The 16,845-nt window shown below is 51.7% G+C and overlaps 2 protein-coding genes across 7 annotated transcripts in view; one reads left to right on the top strand and one right to left on the bottom strand.

Annotated features, from left to right (window-relative positions):
* Nucleotides 1-16,845, top strand: part of LOC102462624 (integrin alpha-D) — a 67,289-nt gene that overhangs the window by 8,386 nt on the left and 42,058 nt on the right. For 2 of the 6 annotated variants that reach the window (XM_075928888.1, XM_075928887.1), the window contains exons 1-3: nucleotides 10,591-10,687; nucleotides 14,011-14,141; nucleotides 16,714-16,828. Coding sequence is in view for 4 of the 6 variants with exons in the window: in XM_075928884.1 (XP_075784999.1) it covers nucleotides 10,651-10,687; nucleotides 16,714-16,828 (152 nt within the window). In the remaining 2 variants the exon portion in view is untranslated. Of the gene's footprint in view, nucleotides 1-10,588; nucleotides 10,688-14,010; nucleotides 14,142-16,713; nucleotides 16,829-16,845 lie in introns of those variants that run through there. The other 4 variants (XM_075928884.1, XM_075928883.1, XM_075928886.1 and 1 more) reach the window with 2 other exon arrangements.
* TMEM187 (transmembrane protein 187) lies at nucleotides 4,230-5,096 on the bottom strand. The gene has a single exon (XM_075929109.1). The coding sequence runs from the start codon at nucleotides 5,085-5,087 to the stop codon at nucleotides 4,335-4,337; it is 753 nt and encodes a 250-aa protein (XP_075785224.1). The 5' UTR covers nucleotides 5,088-5,096; the 3' UTR covers nucleotides 4,230-4,334.

Here is a 16,845-nt window from a genome sequence, read left to right on the forward strand (position 1 = left end):
ACTGACTGCTTGTATTTTGGTCCTAGTCTACGTGCTGCTGACTGGTGACCTCTGGATCAGCCTTCTTTTGTTGATTTTTATTTTTAAAATATAAAGGCCTTTTCAGTTTTTTTGAGGAACTGAAGTAAGCTGCTTTTAAGTAGGTACAAACATGGACTGTCAGCCTGTGAGAATGGTTGAACTGGTATCATAAATGCTCCATGGACCACTGGCTCGAATTATTCAGCAAAGGCCAGAATCTGTGAGGTGTACTCTCTCTGATTAAATGTAATACTTTATGGAAGTGATATTCTACCAGTAAACCTTCCCCAAGAAAAATGAGTGGCTAAGTGCTACTTTTTATGGGTATGCAGGGAATTAAACCAGCAAGTCTCCTTGTTAAAAATACAAAATACAGGCAGTCCCCGGGTTACATGGATCCGACTTACATCGGATCCCTACTTACAAACGGGGTGAGGCAACCCCGCGCTAGCTGCTTCCCCCCAGCAGACTAGGGAGACGGGAAGCTAGCGCGCCCCCCCTCCCCCCAGCAGACCAGGGAGACGTGGAGCGGCTTTTTTCAGCAGACACTTCAGCTTGAGAATAAAGGACTGAGGGAAGTGAGGTGTGGGAGAATAAAACTGAGCTCTGGAGAAATGTTTGGCTAGCGTTTCCCCTACAATATGTACCAGTTCTGACTTACATACAAATTCAACTTAAGAACAAGCCTACAGTCCCTATCTTGTACGTAACCCGGGGACTGCCTGTAATCAGGCCCAAGAAGGGAAAGCCAGTTAAAGCAGGCTTCACAGCAGCAATTAGCAAAACCTGATGATGGAGAAGTTGAGGGTGACATCACTGGCTCTCCAGGTTCCCAGTTAGAATCCCAGCTCAGGAAACTAAACAAAAGGGTGATAGCTACTGAGGGAAGTATCTGAGTAAGGACCATAGGGGCATGTTGACGCTGGGGAGTTATTTTGAATTAACTCCCCTTATTTCAAAATAACATGAAGCAGTGCTAAGAGCATGCTGTAAAATTCTCTGTGCTAACAGTGTGCAGCTGCGGGAAGGGGTTTTGACTAGAAGATCTATTCCCAGAGTAGGAGGGGATGCCATAGCAGCAGTGAGCGACTTTGTCACTTATCCCAATTCACTTGTATCAGAAGTTAAACCTATAGGTAGGGCTCTATCAATTTCATGGTCAATTTTGGTCCATTTCACAGCCATGAGCCTTTAAAGATGGTCTATTTTATGGCTGCAGATACTTAAGCCTAAAATTTCAGTGTTAACTGGGGGAGCCCTAATTCAAAAAAGAGGTGATGGGGGGAATCCCAAGGTTATGAAGGGGGTGTCACAGTATTGCTACTCTTAGTTTTGCACTCTTGGGCTGTGTCTAGACTGCAGTGTAGTTATGGAAAAAGGTAAGCAAATTGCAATTTGCGTACATTTTCCCACTTCTTTTGTCAGAAGAGGCTTTTCTGGCATTTGGCCTGTGCACACGAGGCCAAATGTCACAAAAAAAAATACCTTTTTTCAGCACATCCCTCCTTCTTCATGAAATGAGGTTTACATGGATGCCAAAAAGCGCATCTACTCTTCCAAATTTTTTTCGGAAGAGCAGACATGTTCCTTGGACACAGCAGAGGTATCCCGGAAAAAACTCTGCAGTGCTGACATGGCCTTGCTGGCAGCAGCACTGCCTTCAGAACTGAGCGGCTGGAGAACAGCGGTTGCTGCCTGGGCACCCAGCTTCAAAGGCAGCTTAGAAGTGAGGGTGGCATGGTGAGTGGGGTGTTCCACACCTTTGTGGGGCCAGGCCTGCCTGGGGCCAGTAAGCTGGGTGACCACTCAGGGTGCCATGGTTGGGGGATGGAGATTCTGTGGACTCCCCCACCCATATCCCTCCAGAGCTAGCCCAAAGCCCCTTGAACTCCCGAGTGTGGGGGTGCTGAGCCCAAAACTGGGAAGGGGCACAGCTGGGGTAGCCTGTCTAAGGGTTTATACCATGTGCCGGGCTGCAGCTGCTGGTCCTGGCCAGGCTGGTGTGGGGTGAGCCTTTCTCTTTCTCTGCAGGGGCCACTCCATAGGCAGTGGGTAATGTAAGCCGGGAAAGGTATTGCCATCCCAAATGCCTACACTGCCCAGCTGTTCGGGAGAGGCTGAGTCCCTGCTGCACAGTTCTCTTGTGGCTAGGGAAGGTTGGGGTCCTACCATGTAGAAGCCCTAACCCTCAGCTGAGGTAAGATGGGGCTTGGCTGGGAATGGGAGGTTGTTAAAGGGGCATGGTCTTGGGGAAAGGGGTATGGCTTTGGACAGGAGTAGGACTTTGGCTTGCTTTCCCCAGCTGAGCCTTCACGCACTGCCCGTGGACCCTCCTAGGGCTCAGTCAGCCCCATTTCTAGGAACCTCAACTTACAGAAAACTCTGTGGCTGCCAGATGGGAGCCCAGCTCTGCAGGGCTGCTGCCTGATATGACTAGATGTTAACTCTTGGTTTTGTGGGTGGGTACTCGTGTTGGGGGGAGGCTATTTTCTGCATATTTATAAACTTTCATATTTTAGTTATTGAGAGAGTTCTATTATGGACTAAATATAGTAGATGGTGCTTGATCCTTCCCTAAATGTAGGGGACTGGACTTGGTGACCTCTTGAGGTCCCTTCGCATTTTAATAGTCTATGATTCTATAATTACATTCTCTGGGATGACAGTGTATTAATGTCATTGCAATCACCTACAAGCTTTCTTCACTAACATCCCAGTTTAAAGACATTGTGCCTTGTTGTAACTTTCTGGCTGAAACTCTCAGCAATCTTATTTACATTTGTTACCTCATACTACTCTGATGCACGCTAAGAACAGCTACTGTCTTTGGTTGTGTCTGTCCCCTTGATGAGTGGAGATAATCTTTTAAGTTTTTTGAAGTAGGAGAATGAGAGTGCCATAGGTACCATCTCTTTGTATGCAGGGCTGGCCTTACCATGAGGCGAACTGAGGCAGCCGCCTCAGGTGCCACACTGTGGGTGGGTGGGGGGGCAGCACTAGGACTCGAGTGTAGAAAATTGTGTCTGCTGCTGGTGCATATGTAGGTAGCAGAACAGAACCATGAGAGGAGTAGAACAGGCAGAAGGCAGAATTTAGACCTTTCAAAGTTTTGGCCTAAGCGAGGGAGTATGGGGGTGTCATTTGAACTCCCCGCCTCAGATGCCAAAATGTTGTGGGCCGGCCTAGTTTGTATGTGCAGTTGGGATTCTATTTTGTTATTACTTTGCTTTAAACACTGAATTTCATCTGCCATTGTGCTGCCAAGTCACCTAGTTTTGTGAAATCCCTTTGTCATGCTTTGCAGTCACTTTGGTTTGAACTATCCTGAGTAATTTTGTATCCTCTGCAAATGCCAGACCATGTATGAATGTCAAATGGCCTAATACCACAGGGCTGTGTCTAGATTGGCATGATTTTCTGGATCGGGGCTTTTTTGCGGAAAACAAAACTGAGCTGTCTACACTGGCCCTTTTGCACAAAAGCTTTGCACAAAAGGGACTTTTGCCTGAACAGGAGCAGAATAGTATTTCCACAAGAAGCACTGATTTCTTACAGTAGGAAGTCAGTGCTTTTGTGGAAATTCAAGCGGCCAGTGTAGACAGCTGGCAAGTTTTTCCCGGAAAAGCGGCTGATTTTCTGGAAAAACTGGCCAGTCTAGACACAGCCCAGCAGTACAAGCTCTTAGAGGACACTCTATTTACTTCTCTCCATTCTGAAAACTGACCCTTTATTCTTACCCTTTGTTTCCTGTTAACCAGAGTGTCTGGCAATGGTTTCAGGATCATCAAATGATCCTTTGTTTCACTCCAACCCACAGCCCCTGCAGCCCTGCTGGGGTCCCTCACTCTGACCCCCAGCAGTGCCCCCACAAATCCTGCTGGGGCCCAACCCACAACCCCCTCCCATTCTGCCATGGCCCCTCACTCCTAGTCACAGCCCCCCGGCCCTGTTCTGCCAGGGCCCTGAGCCACAGCCCCTGCTGGAGCTCCTCACTCCTGACTTGCAACTGCTGCTGGTAAAGCAGGGAGTGTGCCTTGGAGTGCGGGTGTGCTCATGGGGTTTAGCCAAGGGGTGGGGTAGGTCAGTGGGGGGGCCAGGTCAGTGGGGGGGCCGGGGGGACCAGAAGCAGAGTGAGGGGTCTGGGGGCTGTGTGACTGTAGCCAGGAGACTCCCACCTCTGTTGCGCGGGCTGGGCACAAAGACTCCCGCAGTTGTGGGGGCTCTTTATTGGGCCTGGCGGCTCGGGGCGGGTCACAAAGGCTCCTGCGGCGGGTGGCTTGGGGGCCAGTCACGAAGGTGGCTGCGGGTCTCCATCACGGGCGGGGGGCGCCCAGGCGCGTGGCGAAGAGGAAGGCGCAGTGGAACTGCAGCACATCGCACACCTTGGACCAGAAGTGGCCGCTGAGTCGCTGGAAGGGGCCCCACTGCGCCAGCCACAGGTCTGCCAGCTTCAGCGCCACGAAGCCCAGGCAAGCGGTGAAGCCAGCTGCTGCAGTCCAGCCTGAGGCCGCGTCCCCCCGGCGCCGCTGCGCCCGCCATGCCGCCGCCGCCACGCCGGCCACGTGTGCGCCCAGGGCCACCTCGAAGCCGCGGGAGTGGGCCAGGGCCAGGCTGTAGCTGAGCAGCGAGGCAGCCATGGTCAGTCCCGCACAGCGGGGCTCCCAGCCCTGCGCCAGGACGTGGCACCACAGCCCTGCCCAGGCGAAGATGGGCAGGGTCGCCCACTGGTCCAGCACCGCCAGCCGCGGGTGCTGGCTCCAGAGCCGGGCCCACTGCAGCGGGCCGTAGCCCAGCGCCATCAGGGCGAAGACGGCCTGCAGGTAGCGGGGGCGCCCGCTCCCGCGCCGGGGAAACCAGCGCCAGCCCAGCGCCACGTAGCCCAGGTTCACCAGCGAGTTGCAGGGCATGGCCAGCGCGGCGGGCAGCCAGGGCACCGGGGGCTCAGCGTAGTGCCCGTAGCCCACCTCCACGGCCACGCTGTCCAGCGCGCCGGCGGCCACCACGGCCAGGCCGAGCGCGCTGACCCCCGACACATGCAGCAGCGCGGCTCGCTCCTCGGGCCCCATGGCTGCTCTGCTCCCACGGCGCGCCATGGCCGCGCAGCCATTGGCCGAGCTGCGTCCCGCCCCTTCCCGGGTGCCTTAACCCCGGCAGCGCCAGCCCTCCGCCAGCAGCTGTGGCCTGCACCCCCCCGGCCTGCGGGGCCCCCCCACTCCGCCCCACAGCGCCATGCCTGCCCTGCCGGGGCCTCTCACTCCGCCCCACGACTCCCCCCAGTTCTGCCCCCCACCAGGCCTGCTGGGGCCCCCTCACTCAGCCCCATGCCCCCCCACAATGCCTGCTGAGATCCCTCACTCTGACCCACAGCCCCCTCCTCCAGTCCTGCTCCCCACCAGGCCTGCTGGGGCTCCTCACTCTGACCCCCAGACATCCCTCAAGTCCTGTCTCCCACCAGGCCTGCCGGAGCCCCTCACTCTGCCCCAAAACTGCCTTCCCCCCTGCTCTTCCAGACCCCCTCTCACTCCGCCCCAGAGCCCTTTCTCCAGTCCTGTCCCCTGCAAGGCCTGCCAGGGCCATTCTCTCTGACCCACAGCCCCTGCTCCAGTCCTGCCGCCCAGGTGTGCTGCGGCCCCTCACTACACTCCACAGCCCCTCCTCAAGTCCTGCCCCCCACCAGGGGCCTGCTGGGGCCCCTCACTTGGACCCACAGCAGTCTTCATGGGGCTAGATGTTGGAAAAACCCCTTTTTTCGGCACATCCCTTCCTCATGAAACAAGGTTTACAGGGCTACCGAAAAAAATGCATCTGCTTTTCCAAAATTTTTTTGGGAAGAGCAGACATGTTCCTTGGACACAGCAGAGGTATCCCAGAAAAAACTCTGTGGTGCTGACATGGCCTTGCTGGCAGCAGCACTGCCTTCAGAACTGAGTGGCTGGAGGGCAGCAGTTGCTACCTGGGCACCCAGCTTCAAAGGCAGCTTAGAAGTGAGGGTGGCATGGTGAGTGGGGTGTTCCACACCTTTGGGAGGCCAGGCCTGCCTAAGGCCAGTAAGCTGGGTGACCACTCAGGGTGCCATGGTTGGGGGATGGAGATTCTGTGGACTCCCCCACCCACATCCCTCCAGAGCTAGCCCAAAGCCCCTTGAACTCCCGAGTGTGGGGGTGCTGAGCCCAAAGCTGAGAAGGGGCACAGCTGGGGAGCCTGTCTGGGGGATTTGTACCATGTGCAGGGCTGCAGCTGCTGGTCCTGGCCAGGGTGCTATGGGGTGAGCCTTTCTCTTTCCCTGCAGGGGCCACTCCATAGGAGGTGGGTAAGGTAGGCAAGGAAAGGCATTGCCTTCCCAAATGCCTACACTGCCCAGCTGCCTGAGTGGGTCTCGGGCCCTGCTGCACAGCTCTCCTGTGGCCAGGGAAGGTTGGGGTCACACTGTGTGGAAGCCCTAGTCCTCAGCTCAGGTAAGGTGGGGCTTGGCCTTAATTTAATTTTAAGGACAAGCCTTTTGTTATCTCTGCCTGTTTATACAGTAAAACTACAGTTGTCCGGCATCTAGTGGTCCGGCACTCCTGCTAGTCTGGCACCACCTGGAACCCGGAAGTGCTCCAGGCAGCTGGACAATTGGAGCTGCTCTGCCCCAGGCTTCCCCTAGTCAGCTGCTGGTCAGTTTCAGCAGCGGCTGACTTGGGGACTCGTGGGGCAAAACAGCTCGGGTGCTGCCAGATTGGTCCTGCAGATATAGGAGAGGGGGGATTATCTCAGAAAGGTGTTGGTATTGCACACCAGAGGCTGCGAATCTACATCTGAATAGATTGTGAAATTGATGTGTGAATTTTTCAGCTCAGCCCCCTCACTCTCACACTTAAAGGGGAGGAAAAGGAAGCCAGGTTTTAATTAGACTAAACTCGGTATGTGGTAGGAGCTAGAGATACTCAGAGACCTAATGCTGACTTGAGTCCTTGTTATAAACCCTGTTCATTGCCCCAACCCTCCCAAGTTGTCTGCTGGTCTGTCATGGAACCACTCTGTTCCTTTCTACCAGGTCTTTCTGGGGTGCTGCACAGAAAACTGATGAAGGTCAGAGTCCAAACAGTGCTGGATGCTGCACAAGGGCATAATGAGAGAGGATCATTGCCCTGAAGAACTCAGTCTAATTGGACACAGGAAAGCTAATTAGCCTTAGCTGGGGAAAGCTGAGCTCTAGAGAGATTCAGGCCCTGTCTGCACTGTGAAGGTTTGGTGACAAAAGTCCCGTTGACATGCAAAAGTTGCCAAAAGTGAAAACCCATCAAACCATTTCTTCTGCCTCTCATTGTGGACATGTTTTAGCCACATTGCTAGCACCCTGACGACAGACAGAGCAAAGCAATGTGGATAAACATCCCACAGGGCGGTGTTGTGGAAAGGCAGAGCTGATCCCTGCACTTCTTGGGATTCTCTTGTAACTCTGTGAGCTCTCTGTGCTGAGGAATATCAAAACAGCACAGCAGTCTCTCTTGCCCTCCCCCTGCAGCAGCAGTAGTCTGCCAGTGCAGGGCCAAACAGGAGCATTTGAATGATTTGATCTTTGTCTGTTCCCCAAATGGAGCACCTCACTCAGCTGTCAGATACTGGATCTTTGACAGGGGAGGGGCACATGTCTGCAGGGCAGCAGAGATCACAAAACACTGAGCACAACTATCAGGGCAGGCATTGTGAGATATTGGCAGAAGTCAGTTCTCTCAACAAAACAAACATCAGAGTCCACACTGGCTCTTTGTTGACAATAAAGGGAGGGAAAAAGACAAGTCTCTCATGGGGTGAAGTGTTTTTCCTGACAACAGTCACACCACAGTGTAAATGCTCTCACTGTTCTTGTGCCAAAGGGCAGGTTTTGACAACAAAACAGTTCACTGTAGACAAGGCCTCAGTAACTTTTGCAATCTCATACAGGGAGCCAGGATGTAAATTCCTGAGCCAATAGGGACTGTGCCCTTTCTATAGGGTTATCCCATTCTGGCCTGTAAGATCTGTGTCTTGTTCCTCAAACTCCATGCACCCAGGTTTTGGATTGATTTTTGATGTGAGAGTTTTGGGAATTCCCCTCATAGTAGGGTTGAATGAGAACCAGCAGAGGGATCCCAGTATAATGGCTCAGCCCAAAAAGCATATTGTTGTTGCCTTGAGGCTTAAGGGCACAAGACCATGACTGAGGGCCCGGTGGAGTGTTCTTAAATGTGGAACAGGGAGTTGGCTCTGTGAGTGGTTTTGCTACTTTCCCATCTGTGGTAGCTGGTGCAGAATTGCATGCCTCAGGATTCCAGAGAAATGGTGCCAGTGTCACATTACCGAATTGGAGGGAAGCAGCCAGATCGCTGCTGCACCCCTAGGTGGGGGTGTTGGCCCCAGAAATTGGTATAAAAGGGAGCCATGTGGGGTATTGAATGGAAGCTTGTTGTTTTCTGATCCTGTGTACACTATTTATGTGAGTATATAATGTCTGTGTGTGTAGATCTGTAATCTGTGTGGAAGCTGAATATTTCTCTGAATGTGGTTAAGCATTGCTATGGACAGGCTGAGTAGTGAAGCCCTGTGGAACAATGGCACTTGATGGCCCAAAGACACACCTAAAGCATGAGGGCGGACATCTAAGAGCGGCCAGCAGAGAGAGGCTGAGGACCAGGTGACCTGCTGCATACCAGAAGAGGCAGGAAGGGGGTATAAAGAGGCAATGTGGTCGATGCCATTTTGTTCTCAGCTCAGCACTTCATCCCAGAGGCAGCACTGCAGGGATCGAAGAGCCTGGAAGACCTGTGAACCCATCCTGATGATAGGATGTGCAACAAGAACTTTTAAACCAGCAGCTGCAACACCTCTGCTAGAGCCTGCATCGAGAACTGGGAGATTCGGTGCATGTAACGTACTGTACTTTAATAACCTGACTCTCATGCTTTTCTTTATTGTAATAATAAACCTTTAGATATATATTCTAAAGGATTGGCCCAGCGTGATTTGTGGATAAGGTCCAGAGGGTAAATTGACCAGGGATCTGTGGCTGGTTTCTTGGAACCGGACAGAACTTGTTCGGGGTAGGTGGGATTGGGTGCTAGGACCCCCCAACTGTGTATAGGCCCGGGGCCATTTGGGGCACGGATATTGCTGGGGTGTCGGAGGGGTTTTGCTCGTGAGGCTTCAGGCAGGCAGCTGAAGCGCTCTGTGAGACTGGTTTGTGGCCTATTTGGAGAGGTCACCAGTCAGGGGGGCTGTAAGGAGCCCCGGATTTGAGCAATTTGCCCTGAGCGGACGCCCTCAGCTGTGCCCAGACATGGCCCGGTCCGTCACAGCCAGCTTCCTTGAATTTGACAGCAGCAGTCTGGGGGCAGGGCGCGAAGACCAGCTTTGGGCCCCAGATCCCAATGGGGGTGCACAGGGAGGAGTTTCTGAGCCCTGGGGTCACCCCCCATCATCGAGCTGGAGGGGAGAGGTTATGTGGGAAAGGAAGACCCAGAGGCTGGCCAGTTGGCTTTGCAGGGGTGAGCTCTGTTGCCTGTGACTCCTTGCCAGGTTGGCAGTTCTGGGAAGCAACGCCCACCCCTTCTGCCCAGCTGGCCAGGAGCACCAGCCCCGAGCTTGCCAGCACTGGCTCAGCCCCCCTCTGGCAGCCCAGGCCTGCCAACTTGTGGCCCTCAGATGGTGCCCCTGAGCCCTGGGCATGGTCACTCATGGCCCTGCAGGTGGGAACTGGAAAAATTAGAAGCATCTCTAGTTCCTGCTTTTTTCTGAACTGACCATTTGTCGTCTCTGCTTTCCTCTGGACCATGGAGTGACTGGGCCTCAGCTGTCTCTAGAGGAGGGAGGCTGTTTATACAGGGTAACTAGCCCACCACTGAGATACGCCTGCATTTGGTGTGGGGCCAGTGCTGAGCACTTGGAAGGCTGCCCAGGTGAGATTCCAATGCTTCCTGGCTTATTGCAAAGCTCCCACCACTGGCAGTGTATGTTTCTATTGGTGGTGCACATTCACACATGCCGCAGTGCACAGAAAAACTTATTCCACATATGGATGGAAAACATTGGAGGGAACATTGGTTGGGGCTCAGGGGTTCCTCGCCTAGAACTGAGCTACAGTCACCAGCAGGGCAGGGGTACAGGGGCTGGCTCGCCTCCCGCAGCAATGCAACTTACAAGAAGTGAACCCAGTTTGCTGTCGAAACTTACCCTGTTCCCTGAGTTTCCTCTATCCTGGTCCCTGCCTATCAGAGCCCTGCTTCCCTGTGGGAATGTCTGGGAGAGTGGATCTTGTGTAGTGGTCATCCCTGAATGTAAAAAAATATGTTTGTGGTTGTCTTAGTGCTGGAAAGTGCATGCAATCATGTAAAATAACTAGCTGACCACTGACCAGGGTGGAGTTCAAGTCATGTTTGGTCGGTGTTTTTTGTTTGTTTGTAGCTGTGTGTATCTCACTACTTTGAGACACTCAGTTATTTGTTCCTTTCTTTTCTGCTCCCTCCCTCTAACACCCTAAGTCCTCCCCCCGCTGAGGTTTTTTTCATATATAACTTCTCCATCCTCTGAGCTGTTATCTCCTTGCCAGGCAGCATCCTGAAACCTCACATGTCCTAGGAGAGCATTTGCACCCCCTCAGCCTAGCACAGGATGGACCCCCTGCCTCTGCTCTTCTACTTTTGCACAGGTAAGTGCCAGCCACAGGCATTGGGAAGAGCTGGGCTCCTCCCCATGGGTGCCCAGCGAGTGCCCCTATGGCAGGGGGATGTGAACAGCTGGAGGCTCAGGAGCCCTGGGTCCTGTCCTCAGCTGGCACTGGGAGAGGAGTGGGGTCTGATGGGTTACAGCCTGGGGCCTGTGCACTAGGACTCCTGTTTTTTCCTTAGGTCTGGGAGGAGAACAGGTCTCTCGTGTCTGAGGGGCAGGGAGGGCTGGTTATGTGGACTCCTGGGTTCAGTTCCCTCTGCATTCTGGTCCTCCTGACTCTCGGATGGGAGTGGGCACAGGTGCGACTGCCCTTCTCTGTGCGGTTGTGTGTTCGGTGTGATGGGCTGCAGTCACAGAAGGCTCCTTAGAATTGTTCCTTAGTGTACTGATCATGCCACTGACACCCGCCTTGCTCTCCCTGAGGCTCTCCGCCACTCTGTCCTGCTGGGCCAGATCCTCTGGTCTCCTCCAGACCAGGCACAGAGCTGGGGTAACTGCCTCCCTGCAGAGCAATGCAGACACTGAACCACTTCAGCTCTGGAAGGTTGCAGGTCTAGGGCTCAGCATCCAGGAATTCAGCCCACAAAAGGGATCAAAAACCCAAATACATTTTTTTCTATATAAAAGTTTTACCCAGTGAAAGCTCATCAGGAAAGCCTCCTTTATCAATGTAAAAGAGATGCACAGTAGTTGTTTCCCCCAGGTAACAATTGTTACAGTATGCCAATTGTTACACGAGTAAGCAAAAGTACTTTATTAAGCACAAACAGTGGGATTTAAGTGGTTGCAAGTGAAAACAGATCTAAGTAAGTTACAGAATTAAAATGAAAAAAAAAATGCATAGCTAGTTCTAATTGCCCTAAAAGCTTATTGCACACAAATTCTTACCCTAAATAGCTGTTCTTATGTCACACATAATCTTCAAGTCAGAGAGAGATTCTCAGCCCTCTTTAAAGTTCTTTGTATCCTTTTAAGGTCTATCAGGCAGTTTCCCAGGGTAGCTGAAGACCAAGGGCTGATATCTTCCCTGTGCTTACATAGACTGTCCCCTAACGTGGGACTCTTTTGTTTTACACTCCCCCCCACTTGGAAAAATACCCAATTCAAAATGGATGCCAGTCCCAGGTGGTATGGTCACATGATTTCCTAGGACCAACCACTGTTTTGACTTACAGGACAAACAAGGCTTTTTACAAGTCGATGAGTTGATCACCAAGTTGTTAGGCTTTGGGGGGCATGGGTATTGGATCTCGTTACCACTCTGAAAACTATAACCAGATTCACACTTCGTAATTCTAACTTCACATACAGGAATGATACAAGCACCAAAATAGTCCAGGCAGCCCCAGCAGCCTGTAACATTAAAACGGATAGGTTACATGAGGTGTTTTGTCCAAAGCATCTCTGAGGTATGCGCATCTAGAGTCACAAGCCAGTTTTGATCAAGCATGGGGGAGGGGAACCACCACATTTGATAGGATGTGGGTGTGTGGGTGTTGGGGGGAAAGTCCAGCAGGTATGTAGTGGATGCAGTTCTGCAATTGCTCAGTCCTGTAACACCACAGCAACTCCCCCCTCCTGCAGTGTCACATAGCGTTTGTCAGTGAGGCCTGGGTCCATCAGGGGATGGACGGGGGAAGCTTTGGGGTGACTGAGGATGAGGGGGATGGGCTAGGACTGGGAGATGGGGCCTGGAAAAGGATGAAGGGAAGAATGGGGAATTTCTCTTACCTTCATCTCCTTTCTTCCTGGTCCCCAACTGCCCAACCCCACTTTGCCTCTTACAGCTCTGGGAGGGGGGTATTTACCATCTTCCAGGTCTAAGGGGGGCAGCTCCAAAGGGACTCTCCTTCACAGGCCTGGGTTTGCAGGGATGGAGAGGGCAGAAGGGAGGGGAGCGCTGCATTGGGGGAGTTGGCTACGCTGTGTGTTAGGGACTTGCTTTTGCTACTGATTGGTTGCCTGATGTTTTGTGTGTGGCATGAGTTTGGTGGGTCTCAGCTCTGGCTCCCATGACGCAAGCACTAATTGAGAGATGTGGCAGAGAGACCGAGAACAGCCTGGGCCAAGGTGCTTGGGTAGGAGCAGCGACATTATTTTACTCTGCCTTTGGCCCTGGTGTGACCACTGGCCCCTTCTGCAGCCAGTTCTGTAGCCCACAGTTCAAGAAGGGCGTTACTAAATTTGAGGAGGCTCAAAGAACAGCCACGAGACTGACTGAAGCATTAGAAAACCCACCTGATAGACTGAGTTCTTTGAGGCTACCATTATTTCGATTAACAAAATGAAGGCTAAGGGGTGCTGATCTCTGTCTGTAAATACCTTTCCGGAGAACACATATTGGCTCTTCAATCTAGCAGAGAAATGACTAACACAATCCAATGGATGAAGCAAGACACATTTAGACTGGAAAGAAGGTACAAATTTTTAACAGTGAGGGGAATTGAACACTGGAGCAGTTTACCAGGGGTCCTGGTGCATTCCCTGTCATGGGCAATTTTAAACGAAGATGGGATCTTTCTCTAAAGCAGGGTTGGGGAACCTTTTTTGGATCGGGGGCCACTGACCCACAGAAAATTCATTTGGGAGCCATACACAAAAAACCCTCACTGACATGGCACTCAACTGAGGAGAAAGACACTCTCCATATTCCCCTGGCATACCAGAGCCTAGGAGGACTCAGCCTAGTAGATTTTGTGTGTTCCAGCCCCTGCTGGCGATGTTTGTATGAGAAGCTAGACATGGCTCATGCAACATCCTATAGATATAGTCCTTTGCTATACCCTCCATAATATTGATGGAAAGGATTGGGGGAAGCTTCACTCAGTTAGACCATTGAGGCTCAGTGCCTGGAGGTTGAGTTTGAAAAGTCCAATATCAGGACTGTTAGAGGAGCCCAGTGCAGGGCAAGAAGGGTTAGAGATGCCTTGAGGCAGCAATTTGATGCTGAAAGTCAGTAATATGTGTTGCCACACATGGGAGTGCAGTGGCTGCATTGCAAAGGGATTATTTTGATTGGTCCATATGATGCACTTTGTGCTAAAGTGACCTTTGCTTTGCAGTGATGTGCTTGCCTGCTTGCTTTCATGCGGTAGAATAAAGATTGTTTTGAAATACAACAATTTCATTTATTAAAAACAAGAAACGTAAAACACACATGCAGCATGACACACCTGTACTTGCTGGGAGGGAAGAGGGATGGGAAGATGTCATGGATCAATTCTCCAACCTGTCGTTTTGAGTGTAAATAATGGGGGCTGGCTAATAGAATAAACTCTGGCTCTGTAACTTGTCTGGTTTCAGTGCCCTTGAGACTTGTGACAAAGCTCTTGCTGTCCTCATCTCTGTTCTGCTAGGAGTAGAAGAAATAAACAGATAATCAGCAGAGACAACAGGGCTCTGGATCTCCCAGTAAAGTGATTTCACGTAGGCATGTAAGTTTAAGGACACAAAAATTAACCAATAACTATTAACTAAACAAAAGAGGAAACACTTTTATTATTAAAACAAGACTACTGTTGCAAGCATAGTAAATGACTGGGTGTTAAAAGCCATGAATTGAAATAGATTCAGGGATTCTTCCTGGATTGTAGTTCTTAGTTATAAAACAGAAGAGAAAAACACTTTACCAGCTGAGATTTCCAAACCCCCAAACAAGGAAAACAAAACCCAACAGGCTAGCTAAACTTTTTCCTACTTTCACATTTTAATGAATTCAAGGATTCTGTTCCTGAGAGAGTCCATCTCTCCTGCTCTGTACCTGCTGGGAAACTGCTGCTTGACTCCAAACAAAGGGAAAAAACCCCTCTCTTGTTTGAAATTGCTTATATGCATTTAATTGGCTGAATGTCTAAAGCCCTCCTCCCTCAGTTGCAGCTCCAAGTTAGCTTGATGCTTTCCTCGCACTCCAGGTAAGTCAAACTCTCCCTTGCAGTTCTTATTCATGACAGAAGAAGTGAGACCCCAAGGATGTTTACAAGTTTGCATGTGTCCAGCAGGTTTCGTATACAGCCCTGTTGTCTCGTGCAGTGCAATGGAGGCTGCAGTTCCTCAGAGCTAACGTGCATAGGGATGGGGGCTGTGTGCATTGGTTGCCTGTGGGCATCTGCAGGGCAGGACAGTGAGAGGCGAGGTATGGAGTCTGGCAGGTTCTGGCTAGGGACAGGGTGATGGTCAAATTGTTTTGGTGGTGTGAGGAATGAATGGAAAACAGCTTTGGGATGCTGGCTGCAGGGGGAGCAGTCACACAGCTGCCCCGTTTCAAGTGCAAGCATGTCTGCTTGGTGCTCCATAATATTTAGGAACTGCTCCATGTTCTTTTATTCCTTCCTCTCACTGTCCCTCTGCTCCTTCAGTTTTTTTCTTTTCAGCAGCTTGAAGCATGATGTCATGCAAAAAATCCTCTTGAATTTTGTGAGGCTGTTTCCATGCCCTGCATAGCTTCTCATCAGGCGATAGCAAGGGGGGCTGGCATCCAAGGTTAAATTTGTGAAAACAAATGGCAACGTGTTCCAGCAGGACCATTGTTAACACTAGACAGAGCACTGCCCCAAACATTTTAAACACAAGCACTGGTCACATGCCTAGCACCAGCTCTCTGTCTCGTAGTGACTGTGAGCATATGTAAGATACAAGTCCTTCACAATTGTGAGTTAAACATGAGAGCAGGAGAATGTATTGGTAGAGGGCTATACTATACTTTGGGCAGGTGTGCCTGGTAGGATGTGGGCCAAGGCTAGGGTTTGTGGGTAGGAAGGGGACATGGTTGGTAAAGTCTTGGTATAAAAGTCACCACAGATTCTTTTTTTTTTTCAATGTCACATCTCTGTGAAGCTGGAACCTTGCAGGGCATAAGGGCAGGCAGACTTTGGGGTGGTGGGCAGACTTGGAGCTGGGATTGGTGAGTTTGAGAGACAGGGCTGAAAGCAGCATGAAGGGAAGATTGAAATTGCCTGACCCTGCCCTTTCTCCATCCAGCCCCCAAAGTTTCCAGCTCGCCCCCCCCCAATTCTGCATCTAACTTCCCCCACGTCTGCCCCTCCTGCAAATCTGGAGGAATTTTATTACTTCCCAGCAGGAATCTCTGCTCCACAGGTTTGGGCTTGCAGGGTGGAGAGTGGGGAGGAGAGCAGAGCCACCCTGACAGATTATCGCCACTTCCTACTTCTCTCCCACAATTTCATTTGCCTGATTGGCTGCCTTTCCCGAGGAGGCGGAAAGGGCGACCAGTCAGGGAGGGGTTTCCCCACTGCCCCTGGCCAGTCCTACAGGGGTGGCGATGCATCCGGGGAGTTGGCTACCCTCTGTGTTTGGGGTTCAGTGTAGGCTGTTTGGTGGTGTGTGTGACTTGAGCTTGGTGCGTCTCAGCTCTGGCTCCTGTGACACAAACTCAGCAATGTGATGCTGTGGCCAAAAGAACTAATCCCGTCGCTGTCTGTCTGAACAGGGCAGGGGTGTGTGCGTGTGTGTGTGTGTGTGTGTGTGTGTAGAGTTGAACTCTCCTCAGAAAGAGGAAAGTTGGCATTTATGCCCTTGGCAATAACCTTGTGATCCTCCAACTCCTTTTTGCATGAGCATCCCGACAATTTCAACACTGTGACATTTCAGATTAAAAGAGCTGCAAGCATGAAATCTGTGATTTTTAAAATCTGGTGACCATGATGTGGATCAGAATGGACAGTGGATTTAGCAGGGCCCTGCTTATGAGATTTATGTTTCAGTGGGGGTGTTCGGCAGTGGCCTTAGGCCAATGAGTGTGTGGAATGATGTGTGTCATATAGGGGCTAGATACCAGGGAATAGGTGGTGAGGAGCTGGAGTCAGGACACCCAGGTTCTATTCCTGGCATTGGGAGAGGAGTGGGGCATGGTGGTTTGGAGAGAGCTGTGTGTGTGTCTGGGGGGGGCGGAGCTGGAATTCAGTCCTGTAGCCAGAAGAAGCCGGCCCCCAGCCACCTGCCTGTTCTCCACAGGGGAAACTCTAACTGGAGACTGTTTAACCCCTGCAGTGCTGGCCCCCAGCCGTGGATTCAGCGTGGATGTGGAGGGACCCACCACCTTCCAGGAGGCAGCCGTGGGGTTCGGGCAGAGCGTGGTGCAGCTTGGGAATTCCAGCACTGGGGGGTAAGGCCCAAACATGG

The sequence above is a fragment of the Pelodiscus sinensis genome, chromosome 4 (assembly GCF_049634645.1).
Source record: "Pelodiscus sinensis isolate JC-2024 chromosome 4, ASM4963464v1, whole genome shotgun sequence".
Taxonomy (NCBI): Eukaryota; Metazoa; Chordata; order Testudines; family Trionychidae; genus Pelodiscus; species Pelodiscus sinensis.